Source organism: Quercus lobata, chromosome 7, assembly GCF_001633185.2.
Source record: "Quercus lobata isolate SW786 chromosome 7, ValleyOak3.0 Primary Assembly, whole genome shotgun sequence".
In the NCBI taxonomy this organism is placed as follows: Eukaryota; Viridiplantae; Streptophyta; class Magnoliopsida; order Fagales; family Fagaceae; genus Quercus; species Quercus lobata.
Genome location: NC_044910.1, coordinates 26,545,948 through 26,568,036, shown reverse-complemented (window position 1 = coordinate 26,568,036; position 22,089 = coordinate 26,545,948). Strand labels below are relative to the sequence as shown.

The 22,089-nt window shown below is 38.6% G+C and overlaps 3 protein-coding genes across 3 annotated transcripts; 2 read left to right on the top strand and 1 right to left on the bottom strand.

The window, feature by feature from the left end:
- Positions 1-2,899: 2,899 nt before the first annotated feature.
- On the top strand, positions 2,900-4,156 carry LOC115951807. Its single transcript, XM_031068949.1, has one exon. The coding sequence runs from the start codon at positions 2,900-2,902 to the stop codon at positions 4,154-4,156; it is 1,257 nt and encodes a 418-aa protein (XP_030924809.1).
- Positions 4,157-4,356: 200 nt separating this feature from the next.
- LOC115951806 lies at positions 4,357-5,526 on the top strand. The gene has a single exon (XM_031068948.1). It carries the CDS (start codon positions 4,357-4,359, stop codon positions 5,524-5,526), a length of 1,170 nt encoding a protein of 389 aa, XP_030924808.1.
- Positions 5,527-20,588: 15,062 nt separating this feature from the next.
- On the bottom strand, positions 20,589-21,765 carry LOC115953926. Its single transcript, XM_031071755.1, has 2 exons — positions 21,589-21,765; positions 20,589-21,158 (listed from the first exon to the last, which is right to left on the bottom strand). Exon 2 carries the CDS (start codon positions 21,151-21,153, stop codon positions 20,794-20,796), a length of 360 nt encoding a protein of 119 aa, XP_030927615.1. The 5' UTR covers positions 21,154-21,158; positions 21,589-21,765; the 3' UTR covers positions 20,589-20,793.
- Between the last annotated feature and the right edge of the window lie 324 nt (positions 21,766-22,089).

Here is a 22,089-nt window from a genome sequence, read left to right as displayed (position 1 = left end):
GCAGTGACAACACCACTCTCATAGAGATGAACCTATTTTGTCCAGTGGAGCTAGCTAGAGGGAAGATATAGTAATGTATCTATTGAAACCTGTAGTATTCCATGTAATGTTCACTTTTTACGTAACTTTTAAATTTTAAGTGTTCATTTTTTTTCTAATTCAGAATAATATTACAAGGTACATCATAATTTTAGGGTTTTATTTACTGTGTTTGGGATTCAAGAACCTTTATATAGCTGTGTTATTTGTTTTTTTAGTTGGTTGGTGTCAATTTTTATTCATGGTCATTTTGTTCTGGACTTCCTATATTGTGGCTATTAAAATTTTCAGAATTGACTTGAAGAATTTAGATAATTTTCTAATGTTGGACGATTTATCATGTATGAATAATTCCAATCCTATCTTTTTTAAACTTTGAATTTTCTTTGATTGGTATGGATTGCAGTGAATCCTCCAACGAGGAGGATTTCCAAATCGTTCATGTAGAGGTTATGCAATTCATTGTTGTTTTTTACGTCATGTACATTCGTTAATCGTGGCTCATTGTGTATAGGCTGATCTAGTATTTTGTAACTACACAATAATGGACTGCAGTGAATCAAATAGACGGGGTACGACCAAAGCTGACTGAATAGGATCAAATAGAGTAAATAGAATGTAGTACACCGATTTTCCTAGAAACCACAGTGGACCGAATAAGACCAAAGTAGATATAATGGACCGAATAAGACCAAAGTAGTCCAAAAACAAAAATAATAAGGTTATTTTTCCGTATATACATATCTGCCAGTGAAACAATTGGAAAACGATGACATTTCTACTTAAAGCACACATGAAAGTAGTTACTTGGAAGTATACATATCTTACTAAATACCACAACAAGAAGTCGTACTTTTGCATTCATGCATCCGTACGTTGTCTCGTGGGTGCATCAACTTCATCATCCCCCACAACATGAGCCACCACTTCATTCAACATGTTTGCACTCAACGTTGCGATCCTCCTTGTGTGGTCACGCTCCTCAATGGCAACTTCCAACTGATACCTTAATAAAGTGTGCCTAATGTCTCCACTGCCATAGTTGGTTCCTTCGCTTTGAGAAGTGCTAGGTGGAGTTGAGGTTGATATGTTTGGAGTTTCCCACGATGTAGACGCACCACCATGCACGCCCATACCATTACCATGCAAATACTCCATGTATGCAGCTTCGGCTTCCCTTCGATCTTTATATGATTTGTGATTGGCGTTTGGGAATTTATGAACTTGTCTACTCGCATCTAGCCAACTGTCGTATATGCTTGGAACACGACCGTTAAACACAACATAGGTTCGTCCCATCCTGCTCTACAAACACGCAATGGTGGGAATTCTTTGCACTAGAATGTGGCTGCACCTTCTAACGTGTGAAGTGCGCTTTTGTAGAGGAAATGGGGCTAAAACTCGATTCTATAGAAATCGAGTTATAGCATGCGGAGTTACATGTAACTCGACTTCTTATTAACCGAGTTTCTGAAATGCCGTCATTTCAATATGTCTTGTCAACAGTAACTCGATTTATGTGGTATCGAGTTTTATATAAAATCGATTTCCTTAATATCGAGTCATATTGTCCCCCTCCCCACATTTTAGAATCCATGCACGTGTCTGGCTCTATCTGTGTTGAAAACCTTCACTGTCTGGTCTCTGAAAAAGAAAGCCTATGAGGTGAACAAAGTTTGCTAACTCTTCTGCCATTTTCCTTGTCATTATTGCATCCTCACCAGGCGTGCTGTTGCTGTGGTCCCCTTCTTCTTTGTTCTGGCACATCTTCCCTGACAGGTATATATTCACTTACATAACTACTTATAAATGGATTGACTTACATAACTACTTATAATTTGGATTGCTTTCTACAACTGTTTTATTCTGACATTATGTGTGTGTATATATATACATAAATGTATGTATGTATAGATATATGTATATATAGACAAACGTACTTACCCATATCATAAGATGTATATGTGGCATTCCCAAATATATGTATACACACACACACACACACACACACACACACATATATATATATACATGTATGTATGTGTGTATATGCAAATATATGTAAATATAAACAAAGCTACCTACCCATATATGATCACATGTATGTATATATATATATATATACACACATGTATAGGTATGTTTACATATAATGTATGTGCTTAGGGCACCAATTTTTTGAAACATTTTGTTAGGAATTGCAAAAACTGTTAATGCATTGAAAATCCTGAAAAAAATTGTCCAAGAAACGATTAATTATTGTGTGCTCTTATGACTTATGTGAGAATAATCTTATATGTGTGTGTGTGTGTGTGTGTGTGTGATAGTGACATTGTATACATATTGTTCCTAAATATGTATAGATATAGTAATGTATATAATAATTATTTTTGAGAATTCTTTTGGGAAATATGTATATAATCATTCTAAATAAACATATATATAAACAAACATTGTACGGTGAATTCATATGATGACATATGCATTCATTCATACATATTAACAATGATGTGTAATGTATACTGAGGTTTAAATTGTATGGTTCTTTCAGTTCTGAAAGGCTTTACTGTGTGGGTTCTGAAAAAGAAAGCCTGCGAGGTGAACAAGTTTTGCTGACCATGTTTGCATTTTCCTACTCCATATTGCATCCTTACCAAGCGATATTACAAACACCCTGATTCTTTGTTGTGGCACGTCTCCCCTAAAAGGCCAATGTTTGTGTCCAAACAAATCAAGTGTGTACACCTATAATTAGGATAGCATCATAGTGCATCTGTAAAAGATTAATTACTGTTGCATTAACATAACCCCCTATCTTTTGCATGATAACCACAATTAATTGTCCTTATCCAAGTCTGGCATGGGTCGTCACTGCTTCTACGTTTACTATGATGGGGAACAGTATTTCCATGACTTGCATGGGCTGTCCTATAAAGGCGAGTCAGTGAAGCAGAAGTTCATTGAGTTGAAATGGGGAACACACTTGAGAAAAATGCACCGGAAGATAATGGAAGCTCTACGGTTGGACAAGGAGTCACATAAGATATCCATTGTGTACCGTGCCCCCCAGATACTTGTGAGTACTCAGGTTGTCTACAACTCAAATCCGTTGGGTTGCGATGCTGACGTGGACATGATGTGGGCAGTGATTAAGCGGAACCCCCAGTTCATAGCGTCCGACTTGTATGTAACTGTTGAGGCTGTTGGGTTCCATGGTAGTGCAAGTTCACAGCATGCCAGTGGGGTGGAAGAGCCACACTCATTGTCGGTTGACGTGCATCCTCCCTTTGCCTATGCCACGCCTTTCTCCTACAATAATCAACCATGTAGTGCGGTTGATCATTTGGACAACACCAAAGTGGTGGGCGCCACCAATACACATGATGTGGGAGGGTCTACTCACACATATGAGCATGTCCAAGCTGATATAGACGGGGAAATTGATATTGATGCCAGCCGAGATGTGTATGAAGAGTTCATTAATACTGATGGACCAGTGGACGACGCGGAGGTCTTAGATGTACCACTGATCGAAAATAACGAGGAGGATTGCCTTACAATAGTTCCTATCCCAGAATGGTTCACATCAAACACATGGGACAATATTAATGACCCATCACCTGCATTGGGTACAGGACATCTTACAAGTTGGCATAAAGGTGACCACCCAGCAAGGGGGATGCTATTTAAGAATAAAGCCTCTGTTCAATATGTGTTGACCCTCTACTCTGTGGAGCATAATAAGCAATACAAGGTCATCAAGTCTGACACCAATAGGCTGGTAGTGCGGTGTAAGAATGAGGCATGTCTGTGGTCAATTCGGGCCAATTGCAGCAAGAAGCACGGGATGTGGGTTATCAGTACATGTAAGGGTCCCCATAGTTGCTCATCCCTCCAGCTACCAACTGATGGCCGGATGATGGATTCAAAGTTTATCTCCATTGCACTTGAGAAGTATGTACGGGAAGACCTAACCCGAAAGGTAAGGGACTTGCATAGTATGTTGCATGCAAGGCATGAGCATGATGTAACTATGTACAAGGTTTGGGAAGCCAAACAAAAGGCAGTTGCACGTATTTACGGGGATTTTGATGAGTCGTACGCAGAATTGCCATGATTTCTAGCTGCATTGTCTGATGCAGATCCGGATACTATGACCACATTAAAGTGTGACCCCCATGTCCGGAGACTTGTATATTCAACTCCGCGTTTTGGGCTTTCGGTCCGTGTATTAGAGGGTTCAGGCATTGCAGGCCGGTGATAAGCATAGATGCAACGCACCTCTATGGCAAGTACAAAGGAAAGCTGTTGATAGCAATGGCAACAGATGGTAACAACGAGGTTTATCCACTCGCATTTGTCGTTGTCGAAAGCGAGAGCACGGAGACATGGGGATGGTTCTTGGCATGCCTGTTGACCTATGTTACAGACCGCACCAATTTGTGTATAATATCCGACAGGCATCGTGGGATACAATCATGCTTCAATGACACCACTAGGGGTTACTTGCAACTGCCCTTAACCCATCACCGGTATTGCCTCCGCCATTTAGTAAGCAATGTTAACACTAACTTCAATAATGTGCCGTTGAAGAACTTGGTATGGAACGTAGCAACTGCGAATCAAGTTAGGAAGTTTGAGAACACCATGGATTGCATCAAGAATGTCAACCCGGCTGCGTACGACTATCTTAAGGAGGTAAATCAAGAAAAGTGGACACTTGTACATGACCATGGGCACCGATATGGGGCAATGACAACCAACCTGTCAGAGTGCTTCAATGGGGTACTTAAGGGCGCACGTAGCTTTCCCATAACTGCAATGGTGAAGTTTACATTTTACAAGGTGAACTCATACTTTGACGAACGTCGAAACAAAACCCTAGAGAAGTTGGAAGAGGGGCAAGTGTGGTGCAAATATGCCTATGACAAGTTCGAGGAAAATCAAGAGAAGGCGAAGCTCCATATTGTTAGAAGGATGAGTGCGCAACAATGGTTATATACAGTGGAGACACAGTCTTCACTGTTGAACACTGGCGGGGGAGATCACACCCATAGGGTTTCCCTCATAGACATGACATGCACGTGCGGCAAATGGGAAGCAAACAAGATCCCTTGTTCCCACTTGATAGCAGTTTGTGCCAAACACAACCATGATGCCACTGAGTATATGGATCATTTCTACCACCTTGAAGAACGGTATCACAGCTATAAGCCTATATTCCAACCACTAAAAGATAGGTTAGAATGGCCGGAGCCAGCAGAAAGGAGAACCGTGATGCCAAACCAGCGGTTGATCCGTGAGAAAGGTCGGCCAAAGTCCACGAGAATCCGCAATGAGATGGATGACGAGGATAGGGAGTTGCCAACCTCATTGTGGATTGAGAATGGACCAAAGTTGAAGTTTGGGTTGTGTCGCCAAGAGGGTCATAACCGTCGTACATGTCCAACTCGAAATGTGGCTTCAACAAGCCATGGTGCTATGTAGCAGGTACCAATTACAAATCATAGTAACAAGGGGGTATCATAAGTTATTCTTCTTTACATGTTTAGATATTACATTATATGAGTTATAATTAAGATGTGGGCAGTAATTTGTAGATCGGAACCATGATAGTAATACCATTGTATCAAATGTAGCTCCACTTTGGGCAATCTTGTGATTACTTCTTCAAGTAGTTGCAGTTAGTCTTAACTCCTACATATTACCATTCCAAGTCTTTTGTCCCAGTTTTGGTGTTCTTTCAATCTTATTGTTTGTGGTGTACATATTCTAGTATTCATGAGGTCTCTATTTCCCTAACTGTATATGTTTTGCTGCAGATTTGTAATTGTTGCCAAGGTGTAACTGTAGATGCTCCTCATTTAAGCAGGCAAGCCTGAATGCTCTTCTATATTTGTCAATTCAATTTACTAATTACCATGGGTTGTATACTAATTTCTGTGTTGGCTACTCCTCAGAAAAGAGGCAACTTCTGAAGAGAACAAAAAGAAGGTGTCACTCAAATGCTATGACTCCATGTTTGCCTAAAACCATTGTTGGCGGATGCTGTCGAAGTTTCAACTTACAATTGTGAAGAATGTTTAAAATGCAGAAATTGAACTTTTTATTTTTGTACATCAACTGATTTAAATGCATAGAGGCTCTTTACTTACAAATAAGCTTGTATGTGATTTTTTTATTCGCGTAATGCAAATGGGGGAATGTTACTGATGGATGTGGTTGGTTATGATTTGTATGGATGACTTGTTGTTCACAGCATGGTTGTCAGCAGGTCCACTTTTACTATGAATAAGCACGCCAATACTGAATGGGTGTGAACAGTGCAAGTCGCAAGCAAAACTACAAGTAGAAAGGTTATACTAAATGAAACTCGATTTTCCAGTTAACGAGTTACGTTGCAGTCCATTTTCAATCCCCTTCGACTGTATCCATTCTCAATTCTCAAGTATCTGGGTTACTCGATATCTCCAGATCCGAGTTACGTTCAACATAACTCGATTTATAGGGTACCGAGTTACGTTGGAGAGCACTCTACACAGCTAGATTCCTCTTGGACTATATCTGGACCAGTCCAAATAGCTGGAGTCTAGTCAAGGTAACTCGATTTCCTGATAACCGAGTTATGTTGAGAAGTACTCCCTATCTATAGCTTTGAGATACGTTGAAGACCATTGTGCACACTTAGATTCCTCTTGGACTGCCTCTGGACCAGTCCAAATATCTGGGCTGGGTCAAGAAGCCCAGTCAACGTAACTCGATTAAGTTATTACCGAGTTATGTTGAAAAGAACTCGATATCTATAGCATCAAGATACGTTGAACACCATTGTCTACGCTTAGATTCCTCTTGGACTGCCTCTGGGCCAGTCCAATTATCTAGGCTGGGTGGGGAAGCCCGGTCAACGTAACTCGAGTTACTTATTACTGAGTTATGTTGAGAGGAACTCGACATCAGTAACATCGAGATACGTTGAAGACCATTTTCTACACGTAGATTCCTCTTGGACTGCCTCTGGACCAGTCCAATTATCTGGGCTGGGTCAGGAAGCCCAGTCAACGTAACTTGATTTAGTTATTACCGAGTTATGTTGAAAGGAACTCGATATCTATAGCATCGAGATACGTTAAACACCATTGTCTACACTTAGATTCCTCTTGGACTGCCTCTGGGCCTGTCCAATTATCTGGGCTGGGTGGGGAAGCCCGGTCAACGTAACTTGAGTTACTTATTACCGAGTTATGTTGAGAGGAACTCGACATCAGTAACATCGAGATACGTTGAAGACCATTTTCTACACGTAGATTCCTCTTGGACTGCCTCTGGACCAGTCCAATTATCTGGGCTAGGTCAGGAAGCCCAGTCAACGTAACTCGATTTAGTTATTACCGAGTTATGTTGAAAGGAACTCGATATCTATAGCATCAAGATACGTTGAACACCATCGTCTACACTTAGATTCCTCTTGGACTGCCTCTGGGCCAGTCCAATTATCTGGGCTGGGTGGGGAAGCCCCGTCAACATAACTCGAGTTACTTATTACCGAGTTATGTTGAGAGGAACTCGACATCTGTAACATCGAGATACGTTGAAGACTTTTTTCTACACGTAGATTCCTCTTGGACTGCCTCTGGACCAGTCCAATTATCTGGGCTGGGTTAGGAAGCCCAGTCAACGTAACTCGATTTACGTACTACTGAGTTACCTTCAGAAGAACTCGATTTCTCTAGCTTCGAGATACGTTAAGGACGTTGTCTACAGTTAGATTTTGTATAAGCGAGTTATTTGCATGTAACTCGATTTCTCTAGTATCGAGTAATTCTACTTTAACCTGATGTTCAGGATATCGAGTTACTTCCAATCGAGTTACTTCCAAACCACCACACACAACATGGATTCCTCTGAGATACACTGCGCACAGCATGGACTCCTTTTAGTCCCAGTACACATAACTCGATTTCATAGTAATCGGGTTATGTGTATGACCAGGCCACTATTTAGTGCTCAAACGTACGAAGCAGCAACTGTTTAACTTCTTCTGAGCTAAAGTTTGGAGAACCAGAACAATGGCTTCTCAATGGCGGAGAGACAACGACGATGGTCCTGCTGATCGGTCCCCACACTTTTTCAAGATTATTCTGCCGAATGCTGTTCAGGAAGGAAAACTTGTAAGTATGCTCAAATTTATAAACTAGATTCCTCTGAAAATCATAGGCTAATACACTTCGTACACTTCATCTTCTTTATTTGTGATTCTTGAAAAAATGTACATTTGTTACATGTAGTCAGAAAAACTTTCATTTTGCAATACGTAGGTTACACTTTAAGAAGAACACAGTCACATAACAGAGTACTTTTGCATCGAACACTTTTATATGAACAAAAAATGAAACAGGGATAAGCGCATGGTAGAGATTGAGGAAAAATAAATACAGAGCAAGAGCAGATGGCATTTTTTTGAAAATGTGATAGGGCTTATAGGGTCACCATAGATGTATAAATCAATTTAAACTGTGAAACTGTGTCCTGGGATCAAACTAGGATACAGAAATCGTTCACTCTTTTTATCATTTGTTTTTTAGAGTTCACAAACTTATGAAGTGGCTAAGTGGCAAAAATTACTACGTCTAAATCCAAATCCTGCCCATAAACAAAAGTGGGTCATCTTCAATGTTTCCCCAACACCCCAAAACCAAATCACAGACACATTATCAAAATACAACATTTCCCCAAAATTTTTTACATTTCAACAACAACAGAGAAATGTAAAATGTTGACAGCTGTTGATGGTTATTTTGGTTATAAGATTAGGTTGTATAATTTGGTTTCAAAATTCATAGGATTTGTTACTATTATAGCTATTAAATATAACGTCAATGTTGCAGGATTACATTTTATTTTGTTTGATTTTCTTTTCTTTTTTGTGTGGGGGTGGGGGGCTGTAACCAAGAAGTATTCTGCCATCATTCAAACTTTTATTTTCTAGCATTGTGTATAAGGATTGATTGCATGTGTTTATTTCCCTAGCCTACATTTATGTTATGGAGATTCTTTTTACAGCGGATTCCAGATAAGTTCGTGCAGAAATTTGGAGTGGACCTGTCAGATATGGCCTTTCTCACTATTCCAAATGGTAGAAAATGGAAAGTCAAGTTGACACAACATGCTGGGGGGGTTTGGTTTCAAAATGGTTGGTCCAAATTTGCAAGCTCTCATGGTGTAGTCGTGGGGCACTTGCTGGTTTTCAAATATGAAGGAAATTCACAGTTTCATGTACTCATATTTGATGCCACTGCAACAGAAATAGACTATACTTTAGACGACGAACTCCAAGTTCATAGGATCGAAGATGATGAGAGTGATGACAGCTCTATTGAAATCATCAAACACTTTTATAGGGGAGAGGGTTCAGGTTTGAATGTTACACTTTTGTAAGCAACTGGTTGATTTGTTTAGCATGTTTACTATTAATTTTATGTGCATGACTTCGTATTTTCAACTTCTTTCAGGATCAGCCCATCCTAAGAAAGATGGTGGTGTAGCTAAAAATCTTGTTATAGCCAATGCTTTTAAATCAGAAAATCCCCTTTTTCACTGTTATCATGCGTCCATCCTACGTTAATGGCAAGGATCGTGCGGTAAGCTTTTAGCTTCACTAAAATGGAATATTTTTGTAATTTAGAAATGCAACTCCCATTAACTATCATTTTTCATAGATCAATTAGAAAGATTGTCACACTAGATACTTGTGGCTGGACATTTTGTTGGTAATGATTTTTTCTTATTTGTGTTTTTAGGTGAAAAGATGTAGATAAATTAGATACTTGTTGCTGGAATATATTTGTTAAATATCTATTATTGTTCCTTGTACAGAGTTTACCCCAAGACATTATCAACTACTTACCAAGAGACGGGTTTACCAAGGACTACACCAAAGCAAGTATACTCCCTGTCAAGCTCCAGATTGTGGACCGATTATGGCCTGTGAAGCTATACATTTATGAACGAAGTGGGGCTTCATCATGTGTCGTATCAGCTGGTTGGTCTACATTTGTGAGGGAAAATAGTTTGCAAGTAGGAGATGTTTGCGTATTTGAGCTGATTATGAGGGACGGTGTTGTGTTAAACGTCCACATTTTCAAGTGCCAAGACTAAGTGGTTAGGGTGGATGCAAAGTGATGATATATTATGTGATGTTTAGACTGTGTTTACTTTGCAACTTTACTATTCATCCCTATTTTGTTCATCCCAGTTTGCAACTTTATTGATTGGGTACTTTTGTGATGTTTAGAGTTTCACTCTTGGAAAATTTTTAATTACTATGATGAACTTTCATATGTATTTTAAAATGAATGTGATGCTGTATTTTTTTCTGCGCTTTTGTTTGGATTTTGGCCTTTTTGTATGTCATTCAATTATATTACATTGAATGGCGACTCTTGGATTTTATTTTAGGGGGGTCAACATTGTTATTGCTATAGGATTTTGTTCTTTTCAGATGACATTGTTGTATGTTTTGTATATATTGTAACACTTTAATACAATAACACCATGTGCAATAATTTTTAGTCATTATTTTTGATGTTTGCAAATTTAGATCTTTAAAAAATAAGTGAGAAGTTAATCCATCAATTGTGTCAATCAATATAATGTGGCAAATTGAAAAGCTTGAAAAATATCATTGTTTCCTGAGAAACCTTTGTATCTTACAAATGAATAACACAAAATACTGGTGAAATATGTACCAATACGCTATTTGCAGCCAAATTTTCCACGGCTCCTTTGCCAGCTAAAAAACCACGACCAAGAGGACTGTATGGAACTATTCCAATGCCAAGCTCCCTGCATGTACAAAAACATTAAAATTCGAGAGAGCATACTCATGCTTCTGGATAAGATAATTAAATTATATTGAAATCAAATCTACACAAAATGGATGATATTTTTTTTTTGTTGCAGTAGTCCTTCAAGACACCAAAATTTATAGAAAAACATCATCTTTGAACTAAACAAACCTGCAAACAACATCTGTCAGACTCCTGTCATAACTGCTGCCATTAACTGCTTATGAAAGTGGGTCATCCACACAGCAGAAATGCAAGTAATTCTATCATTGTCATAAGGAATCATGAGTCTGGATTATTTCTAAATCCATTTTCTCAAGAAATTTTCATGAAAAAGAAATTTTCATGAAAACTGTGAAACTTACATTTTATTGGAAATCATACCACTAAAAAAAAAGTAAATAAAAAATATTAAATAAAAAGGCTCCGCATGATTTTTGGAACAACTTAGAAGACTACTTGTAGCAGTCCCAAAATGGCAGAATGATGACACTAGAATTTAGGGCAGCCCTACAAATTTCTTATTGAAGGCAGGTAATGCTTACATCACATCACAAAAATAATCATGAACGGCAATTCTTTATGTAAGTTTCAGCACAATACCTTCACCATATTGTACAAGGAAATTGAGGATCAGACACATGAATTGAGGTATCATAATTAACAAGCCCAGTCAGATATCCATTGTCAATACCACACTAAATTAATGTTGAGAAATGATTACACCTAACAGGAAGATTAAGGAAGAAGAGGTCTATGGGTGAGACCAGTGAAAATAACTCAAGTTCTACAAAATTGAGTAACTCTGCAAATAACTCGCTTTATGATGTATCCATTTATATGCAAGCCCTTACACATAGAAATTGCATTCTTGAGATATTCTACTGCAAATAACTCGATTTTACCGGAGTTCGGTTTTGTGCGAGGTAGCCATATTCAGTTGGATTCCTCTTGGACTGCATCTGGACCAGTCCAAATATATGGGCTGGGTGGGTGCATGTGTACAACGTAACTCGATTTTCCAAATCTCGAGGAATTTGAATTCTTGTGATTGTCCATTGCACAGAACTCGATTCAAGTAGAATCGAGTATTGTGGTAGGCCTACCTTTAAACTTCGATTCGTCTTGGACTGCATCTGGACCAGTCCAAATATCTGGGGGCCCAGAAAAATAACTCGAGTTATGTATAATCGAGTTATTTGAAATTAACTCATTGTCTGCAACATCGAGTTATGAGAAAGCCGTTCCACCATTAACTGGATTCTTGTTATTTGTGCTACACATAACTCGATTTACAGACAGTCGGTTTATGTGCAAGCCCTTGTGCTGAAAATTTGATTGCATGTAACTCGATTTCCTGAAAATCGAGTTATATGGACATTACAATCTATTACCCATTTTTATTAACTCTTCCCCAGTTCTGCAGAACTTGCAGCTGTCCGAAATTACATCTTCGATTGCTCTCGCTTCATCCGGCTAGAACCCACAATTTCCCGCGCAAATTCGTCGAGGATTTTACATAGTAAGACTCTTTTAACGGTTGCTATCTTTCAAATTACACATTGTTGGTGCATTATTCTCAAATTTTGCATTTTGATGTTTCACACTTCTATGTCTATGTCTATGAAGATTGTGATGAAATTGGGTGTTTGGCTAGTCAAATGCATTGTTGTTAGTAAGGTTGCCTATGTCATAGGTTGTTTTCCTTCCACAAAATGAACTTGCCAATGGCTCTATATGTGTGTGGTATAGATATATGCTGGTTGTATGTCTGAACTGTACATTGTGCAATTTATTTTCTGTTTTTTGTAGAAGCTGGTGAAACTTACTACATGTAGCTACGAATTTCGAAAATATGTCAGTTCCTAAATCCACTTGTATGTTTCCTATATAATAAGACTTCTGTTATATACTCTAGGTCTCTAACTCCAAATTATTGACTCAGACCAAAATGCATTACAATTATTGCACGAACTAAACAACCCGTGGATAAGAATATTGTTTTTTCATTGTGTTGTTGTAAACTGCTCTAGACAATATATTGTGTGCATGATTTTCTACACATGGTATCTGGTTACTCTTCAATTTTTGTTCTCTGCTTCAAACTTCATTTTGGTTCTGTTTTTGTGTGAGCTGATCGTGTTTGCACTACTGACCATCGATTAGTTATGGGTCCGAAGAGGACTAAGAGGGGAAAATGCAAAGCTGCATCCGAACCTAAAGTGGTGTTTGATCAATTAAGGTTCCTCACGCCAGAAAATGAGCAAACCTTTGAAACCTTGATTAAGCGTAGGCGTATTTGGGGAGAAAGGCAAAATCAATTTACAGGAACTGCATCCTTTTGTTTGTGAGAATCTACAGTCTACGCATTGGCTGTCCCTATGTACAAACATACAACCCCCTCCAGCTGACTTGATTAGAGAATTCTATTCGAATCTATTGGTGCATGAGGATCTTGGTGGTCACAAGGTGGCATCGTCCATACGTGGTGTACCGTTTACAATAACTAGGGAGCACGTATCTAAAGCTCTTGATGTACCTATAATTTGTACACCTACTTATCCAAACTCTATATCTCCTTGTATTGATGATGTTATGGATGTTCTTTGTGGACGATCAAACAATCGGGATTCTGGCCGAAGTATTAGCTCAAGTGAGTTGACTGAGCTTAATTATATCTTCTTTAGGATAGCTTGTCACAACATTTTCCCTATCTCTCATATCCATACAATCCCTGTAGACAGGTGTATCTTGCTTTACGCCCTTGTCACCAATAGTTCCATTTGTTTTCCTTCCCTTTTCATCGAAACTATTGTCAAGGTGCGTAGGAGCAAGTATAAGAGGCATGCTTTGTTTTTCCCAGTTCTCATCCATAGGGTCCTCAAATATTTAGGATTAAAGAACTTTCCTTCCCACGAGTTGGTTCACATCCAAGCCCCTATAGGAGCCAAATTTCTGAAACAGCGAACTGCCCAAAAGAAGGTTGTCGACCTCAGTGTTGGTCCATCCAACAAACCACGAGTACGGTCTACTACTGGAGATGTTCAAGATGAGGACATGCATGGGGATCCCACATCTGTTGTTGCCGAGGATGGTGATGATGAGATAGATGTTGACACTGTTGATGCAGCGCATACATGCCCTCTTCCTCCCTCTCTTCATGCTATGATGGAGACCATTATGACGACTCAGGCAGCCCATAGTCAGCTTCTACATGGTCTTCTTGCCGAGGTTGGAGCTATGCGAGCGGACTTAGCTCACTATAGACGTCCTGTTCCACCTTCTACACCATCTGACTCTTGATGATTCCCATTGGGTATTGTACCCAAGGGGGGGACGATTTTCAGTTCGTGGTTGCTATAACATATTTGGGGAATTGTATGGCAGTTCTATATTTTGTTATTTTAGTGGCAATTTTAAGAACATGGTATCCGTTGAAAGTAATTTGATATATTAATATGATGGTTAGTTTCATGCCCATCGTTACTATCATTAGTATTATTGAAATGGATGTAATGGTCTAAGAATTTTTTATGTTATTATGTGATTCTATATAATATCAAGTAGATCCAAGTCTGTGTGTAAATAACATTTATTTCATAATTCTGTACGACGCTCACGTGTTTTTAGATTATAGTAATTATTAATACAAATGGAAGGTTTTGTGAAAGCACAATTCGTTTACAGGTTTTGATATTAACGATGAACCACCTAGGAGATTTTCCTTGGAACAATGGCTGAAGCTATATCTTGACTTCAGGCAACTATTTTTATTGGAGGTTTTGCTGAGCTTACATGTATTTTCCACTAATTGGATATTTTTGTTGATCTTAAATCAGCAATTATATTATTCTGAATTTGATCCTCGCCTGGACTATTCCTCATGCATCATATTTTCATTACAAAATTTATTGATGAAACCTTGCAGTGCAGACTCATCGAAAAAGATAAAAGCGACACTTGGCATGACCTCATTCACTCTAGCATTAGGTCTAACGGATTTTTGTTAATCAAATATGAGGAATCCAAACAGGGGAAGCCCCTTACATAATATATTAGATAACAATGAGCTGAAGATAATAAACATCGTGAAGTTTAAGTATGTTGTGAAGGACCAAACACGATTAAACAGATATAACAGTGAGCTCGAGCCACTAACATCAAAGTTCTGAGAGTAAAGTGGTGCTTTCAACCTGTAAATGTGTATGGGACGTGATTGTTTGAGAGCTCAATTTCAGTGTTCAAGATGGTTTTACCATGTGCAATCTCTTCTAACCAACAGTCACGGATTATGAGAAGAGTGTTTTGACTACCATCCTTGAAAATGACCAACAATAATGAACACCCTGATGTTTAATGTTTTTACGAATGACCAAACACAATTAAACAGATATAACAGTGACCTCAAGCCACTAACATCAAAGTTCTAAGAGCAAAGTAGTGCTTTCAACCTGTAAATTATTATGGCACGCGTTTGTTTAAGAGCTTAGTTTCAGGGTTGAACATGGTTTTACCTATGTGCAATCTCTTCTAACCAACAGTCACGAATTATGGGAAGAGCGTTTTGACTAGCATCCTTGAAAATGACCAACGATAATAAACACCCTGATGTTTAAGATTTTGTAAAGGACCAAGCACAATTAAACAGATATAACCAGGAGCTCAAGCCACCACCAACATCTAAGGTATAACAGATGTGGTATTCAGTCCAAATTGGGCCTCGCTTCAAACCGACAAGTCTTTGACCACGATGTTTGATCGAATAGTCGAGTAAGTAGGTATTCCCTCAAATGCAGTCTCACATTAATTGGCTACGATTACAAGAGAAATTTCAGTGTTTCAGCCTGTGGCGCTATGTAATTTGTAAGAGTGATGGTTCTGAGACCAAAGTGATGCTTTTAACCTGTAAATGTTTAATGACCAAAGATAATGAACACCGTCATATTTACACACCATGATGTTTACAGACATTCAAAATGACCAAATCACAGAAAACACTGTGATCTTCATAATTTATTTTGTGAAAGACCAAACATAATTAATAAATTAATATTGCGAACTTGCTGGTGAAAGACAAAACACAATTAATATAGCGAAGTTTGAAGGTGACCAAGTTCCAACTCTAAACACACGTCACCAGCCTGCTTCTGTAGCACCAACTGTAGTCATATCAAACTCCTTCAATCGCAGCACATGCGCCAACAGACGCTGCTGCTTAGTCAAGTCATGTTCGGTGCTCTACACGATGTGGATACCCAGGTCGACACTGTTTCACACCCACACTCACGTGAATACAGAATTGTGAAATTGGATGCACAGATGTCTCATTTACATCTACTGTTGCAACTACTGCCCACCTTTGATGTGACATTAGGAACATTTAAAATCCTGTTCATATAGCGTTTTTCCTGAAGGGTTTGACATGACAAGGCCCTAATAAGTGAAATTGTAATGCCTGGACCGTGAAATGAGGTTATAAATGCACCAGTGATATAATGTTAACTTTCTACCCCGCTAACTTCGTAGATTGATTAAGCTATGAGTCGCAATGCCTCAACATCAAATCGTACAATGCGAAACAAGTTTGGACCTACTTCAACAAATGCATCATCACAAGTTCCAACAGATCAACAACTACATACATACACAGACCACTATGGAGGAAAATGGGTTGGAAAGAAAAGAGATTTCGTTAATATGCCAATATACACATATGAGAGTCTTAGAAGCGTCGGACACATCATGGTCGGCAAACCTACAAAACTAAGTACAGATACCACCGCAATAGAGTTCACTATAGCAGAACCACCATGGTCAACCCTATACGAGAAGAGGTGTGAGTTAGAGGTGTATTGTCGATGGCACGGGTTACGAGTTCCTAAGGCACGCTCTGCCGAGTTACCTAGAGATGAACCTGCCAACATACTTGCTCGTCTTGAACAAGAGAACAATCAAATGCAAAGGCGACTAGACCGTTTTCACGCAATCCAAAAAGCTAGGAAGCATCTAAAGGGGAAGGCGCAAGAGCGAGCCATGAAGTCTATTAATGAAATTACTGCGTTAGATGATGAAACAGATATTTCAGACTTCTCAGATTCAAGCAATGATGATTTCCAAAAATTTCTACCTACGAACATTAGACGTTGTTGTTAATGTCTACACATTATGTGCAATACATGATGTTATTGTTAATGTGTGACAAATGATGATTATGTATGTTCAACTTTTGCAACTCTAAAGATTAACTGTTTATTACTTTTGGCTAAGTTTATGTGAAATCACTTTCTCATTTTTTTCATACGTGTTCTTTGTTGCTACATTCAAGTAATGTGGGTCATGGACGAACAATGTCCTTTGCTTTGTAATGTAGGGAAAACCTTAGGAAGTGAAATGCCTCCAAATTATATTTATTGCACATTACTTGTAGGAAAATTTAATAGATTCAATACATACAGACTGATCCAAACCACATAGACCAACCGCGCATATGATTCAATAATACGAATAATTCTTTTATATGAGTTGTTTGAGTCACGATATAATATGCACGTATCTGTGTATCTTAGTTGTAATAGTGTCCTACTTTATATAGATACATTACATAAAGACTCGTCCAAACCAGACTAACCACTCACTCACTAAAAATCCATATGGCTCACCCAACACACTCTCACAACGATATTTGGTTTGCTTAAAAATAGGGTAAAGGCCTAAAAGCCTGATCAGCCTTTCAAATGTTTCATTCAAGTTATTGGTTTGTTGTAGCATTGCTTGAAGCTCCCTAATATTGCAATTGTGATGATCGGAAGCCATTGATGTAAAACTTGGAAGCATAGTTTTCTTCATGTAATTTTACATTGATGTTGAGAAAATGTAACTACATTTTCTACCTGCAAAGACTCCCTGAAAAGTTTGTAGGGAAACAGGGGGATAAAACTCTCTATTGTTGCTACACTCACTGCTCGTAATACTAGCATTTGGCAAGTGAGGTTGGAAAAGGCTAACACAGCTCGGCACTGTTCGGCGAAGTCATGTTCGCAGTTCTGCATGTGCTGCTCAACAACTCGACACTATTGAACCCTGTCCAGTCATATCATCCATGCTCACGTGAATAAACAGATATGCAACATTTTGCAATGCACTATTTTCAAGGATGCAGAGGACCCTTCAAAAGTGTAAGCAAATTTTTGGGGGTAAGCTGTCCATCATTGCTACACTTGATTGATGTAGTTCTGCATGTGATACTCAACATCTCGAAACTATTGAACCCTGACCACACGTACCCATCCCCACTCACGTGAATACACATATGTGCAACCCTTTGCAATGCACCGTTTTCGAAGAGGCAGAGCATCCCTGAATTGGCTATGCATCAATTTTGGGTGTGAGCTGCCCACCATTGGTACACAGATGTTGTTCGTAGTGCTACATGTGCTGCTTAACAGCTTCGCACTGTTCAACCCTGTCCAGTCAATACACAGATATGCCTTCTTTTGCAATGCACCGTTTTCAAGGATGCAGAGCATGGCTGAAAAGTTCATGATACATTGAACACAGCTCAGTATTGTCTCAACAAGTCATGTCAGATGAAGCACAGGAATTCTGAATAGTTTTGAACAAGACATACCAAACTGGTCAGAGAAAAGTCTTAAAACCACATCCATCAGAAATAAACCATAGTAGTGATCAAAGTCCCTAATTAAATATAAGCATAAACATCACTAGTTTAAATTTTAAACAAGTTATCCTTGTCCAAACTCTGATGGTCAACCAAGTGAAATATTGAGACACTAATCACAACAGGAGTCCTTTCGATCACCTCATTGGCAGTGACATCTCCTTTTTTCTAAATTATTGTCTTTCGAAAATGCAACCCAGCCTTCCCCGAATCTCATTGCTTAATATGTTTTGATGGAGGGTAATAGCACAAGACATTGATGTGTGACAAATTGCTTCCCAATAATATACTTGCTTCCCATATATGTTTCCAAGCCATATTTAAGAGAACATCATAATCACATTATGTATAAAGGCTCACCATATTATGTGGCCACGAGATACCCATGAAAGAAGGATTTTTAGGCTTCAATTTTTTGCCTGCTTGGATTGCTCTCTCTCTCTTCCTCTGGACATAATCGGTAATTTTTTAAGAACAAACTTTTCTCTGACTTCATGTTTTATGGGTTTGTACATTAAGGAAGAAATGTTTGTATCATCTTCATCTAAGTTTTTGATATTTTTACCTGATGATCTTCCAATTTACAATTCTTCCTACGTGGATATTGAATCTCAATGGCAGTCTTATCAAATATAACAATATGGAAGCTTCAATTTCCTTCATATCTGAAGACTAAAAAATAACCATAACAGATAGAATGGTATTCAGCGAAATCCTGCCAACCATTACAAAACCTAATGTTGTTATCAGCTTTCTTCAATCACACTTGCCAAATTCCACCATAGGGAGCAATGACTGTAGCTACGGTGGATAGCTCAGTATTGTTGAACCCTGACCAGAAGTACCCATCCACACTCACGTCAATACACATAGCAGCGCAGAAAATTTTGTGCATCAATTTCGGGTGTTATTGGTCCTATTGCTACATTGATGTTCGTAGTGCTGCTCAATAGCTTTGCACTGTTGAACCCTATCCAGTCATATCACCTACACGCACGTCAATACATAGCTATGCATCCTTTTGCAATGCAGCATTTTTAAAGGATGTACCTATAGCATCCCTGAGAAGTTTATGATACATTTAACACGGCTCAACATTGTCTAGTCAAATCATGTCAGATGAAGCACATCAATGTTGAATAGTCTTCACGTGAATAAATACGCAACCTCTTTTGCAGTACACATCACCAGCCACTACTGTAGCACAAGCTATAGCCATATGAAACAGCTACCTCAACGAATCACATGCACCAACAGACGCCACTGAACAATATACTGTCAAGTCATATCATCTTTATTCACATGAATACTTATAGTCACATCCACCTGAATACTTGCCCTTGCAAAACCCCTATATAAAGTCCCATTTACATCTACCCTTGCAAAATATCTACACATACCGAAGTCCCATTTACATACATCTACCCTTGCAAAACTTCTACACATACCGATCTAAAGTCACATTTTCCAATGTCAATGTGTAATTGGATGCTACCTCGTTTTCCAAATAACTATAGAACGCAAAGAGATTCTGACGAGAGAGAATACTATGCCGGATTGCAACAGGAGTGGGACTTTCGCATGAATGAGTCCAACGCTCTGCACAATGATCTCCTGCAACTCGGAGCGCCTCTTGTCAAGCGTAGCTCGCTCACACTGCCATGACAAAACATGCACCAATATAAGCGTGCAGTGACGAAAATAAAAAAAGAGAACAATCTTATAATACTTCGTAGGTCCAGGTATCATATGCTACAATTGGCGGAGGAGCAAGCGTTGCAACAAACAGGCAACTCACTCCGGCAAAACGTAACAATGTCCTCAACTACGAGGACTACCTATCAGAATGAATGCCACTGTGGTGTGTGTGTGTGTGTGTTATGTCTATGGTTAAGTTAATAATGTTAGTGTAAGTAATTTTATGTTTTCTGTGTTATGTCGTACGTGCTTATTGAAAAACATCATGTGTGAGAATATTTGACTTTTATGACTTATGTGAGAATAATCTACATTACAAATAACGTGCATGCTTCTCATAATCAATAATAAGGTTTACATAGTACAAATGCAACCATACATATAACACATAGTTAAGCAAAATAGTTCTCCAACAAAATCTAATTACACCACGACACGACACGATTACTCTTCATCTGACATCTCCACGTCTGACTGATAAATGGGATCAGCAAGAAGTGATTGCATGAACTGCGCATGCCCGTACCACCCTTCCTACACTGACTCTCGAATCTCGACTTGGGTCCGATATCGATTAAGACGTATCTTTATTCGATTATTTTCTTCTCTTATGCGGTTCAATGCTTTACGAAGTTCGTCGATGCTGTCTCTGGGCATTTGTGATGCGAGTCGCTGAGGCACTGGCAACTTAAAACCAACCAACTCATTATAAAACATTTGTTGTTCACGAAATAACCAAGCCCACTCCTGTCTCATGGTATTGTGAACGTAAGCACTATTTCGCAAATTCGGATTGATTGGATAGCTGAACTCATCTTCCAATACCCAACAACGACCCATAGCAGTGAACACATCATGAGGCCTATAGAGTTGTGGGTTGCCAGAACCAGACATTGACACTGAATACAATAACACCAAATGATCAAGTTAACAGTGTGTATCAACTGTTGCTAAATAATGTAATCCTGCATAGAATGGTACACAGCAAAGACATTCATAAAATTGTGTACTATTGCATGCTAAAAATGAAATACTAACACTAACACCAACATTTGACCATAAACAATAGACATTGTTGGTAATGTCTACACATTGTCTTCAACACTAAATGTTGTTGTAAATGTCTGACCAATGATGATTATGTGCAATACAAAATGTTGCTATAGTAAAGAAATTATTTCATTCTCTTCTCACCAACGTTTACTACAACAAATAACCAAAATCACACCAATGTACTTACTTCACATTCATTCAACCCAAAAAATCAAAATTTAGTACAATATCAAATGAAAATAACATTGCCCTAAAATTGTGATGTGAATTTTTTACCTGAGGTGATACAAATTTCAATTGAGTTTGAAGAAAGCCGCTGTTGATCCGTGGAGGAGTTCCAACTCAGTTCAGCAGAAAGCGTCCTCAGTTGAGCAGAGAGCAAGGCACACTGAGTGGGAGAAGGTGTGCAGAAATTATAAGAGAATAACTCGACTTTACGGATATCAAGTATACTTTATAACTCGATATTACAGAATCGAGTTACATTGAAACACTCCACCTGACACAAAGACAGTACGAAATCAGGGTTTATAACAGTATAACTAACTCGATTTTTAAAAATCGAGTTACGTAGAGATTCAAAAAAAAAAAATGCCAGCAGTGCGGGAAAAACCTGTATATAACTCGATTATAGGAGTATCGAGTATTTCATATAACTCGATTTTAGGATTATCGAGTTACAAAAGAGGGGCATTTCCCTATTTAGTTTCAGAATGAGGGCACAAAGATGTTTAATTTCCGAAAAAAGGGCATTTGCCCATTTTGGCCATTTTTAAG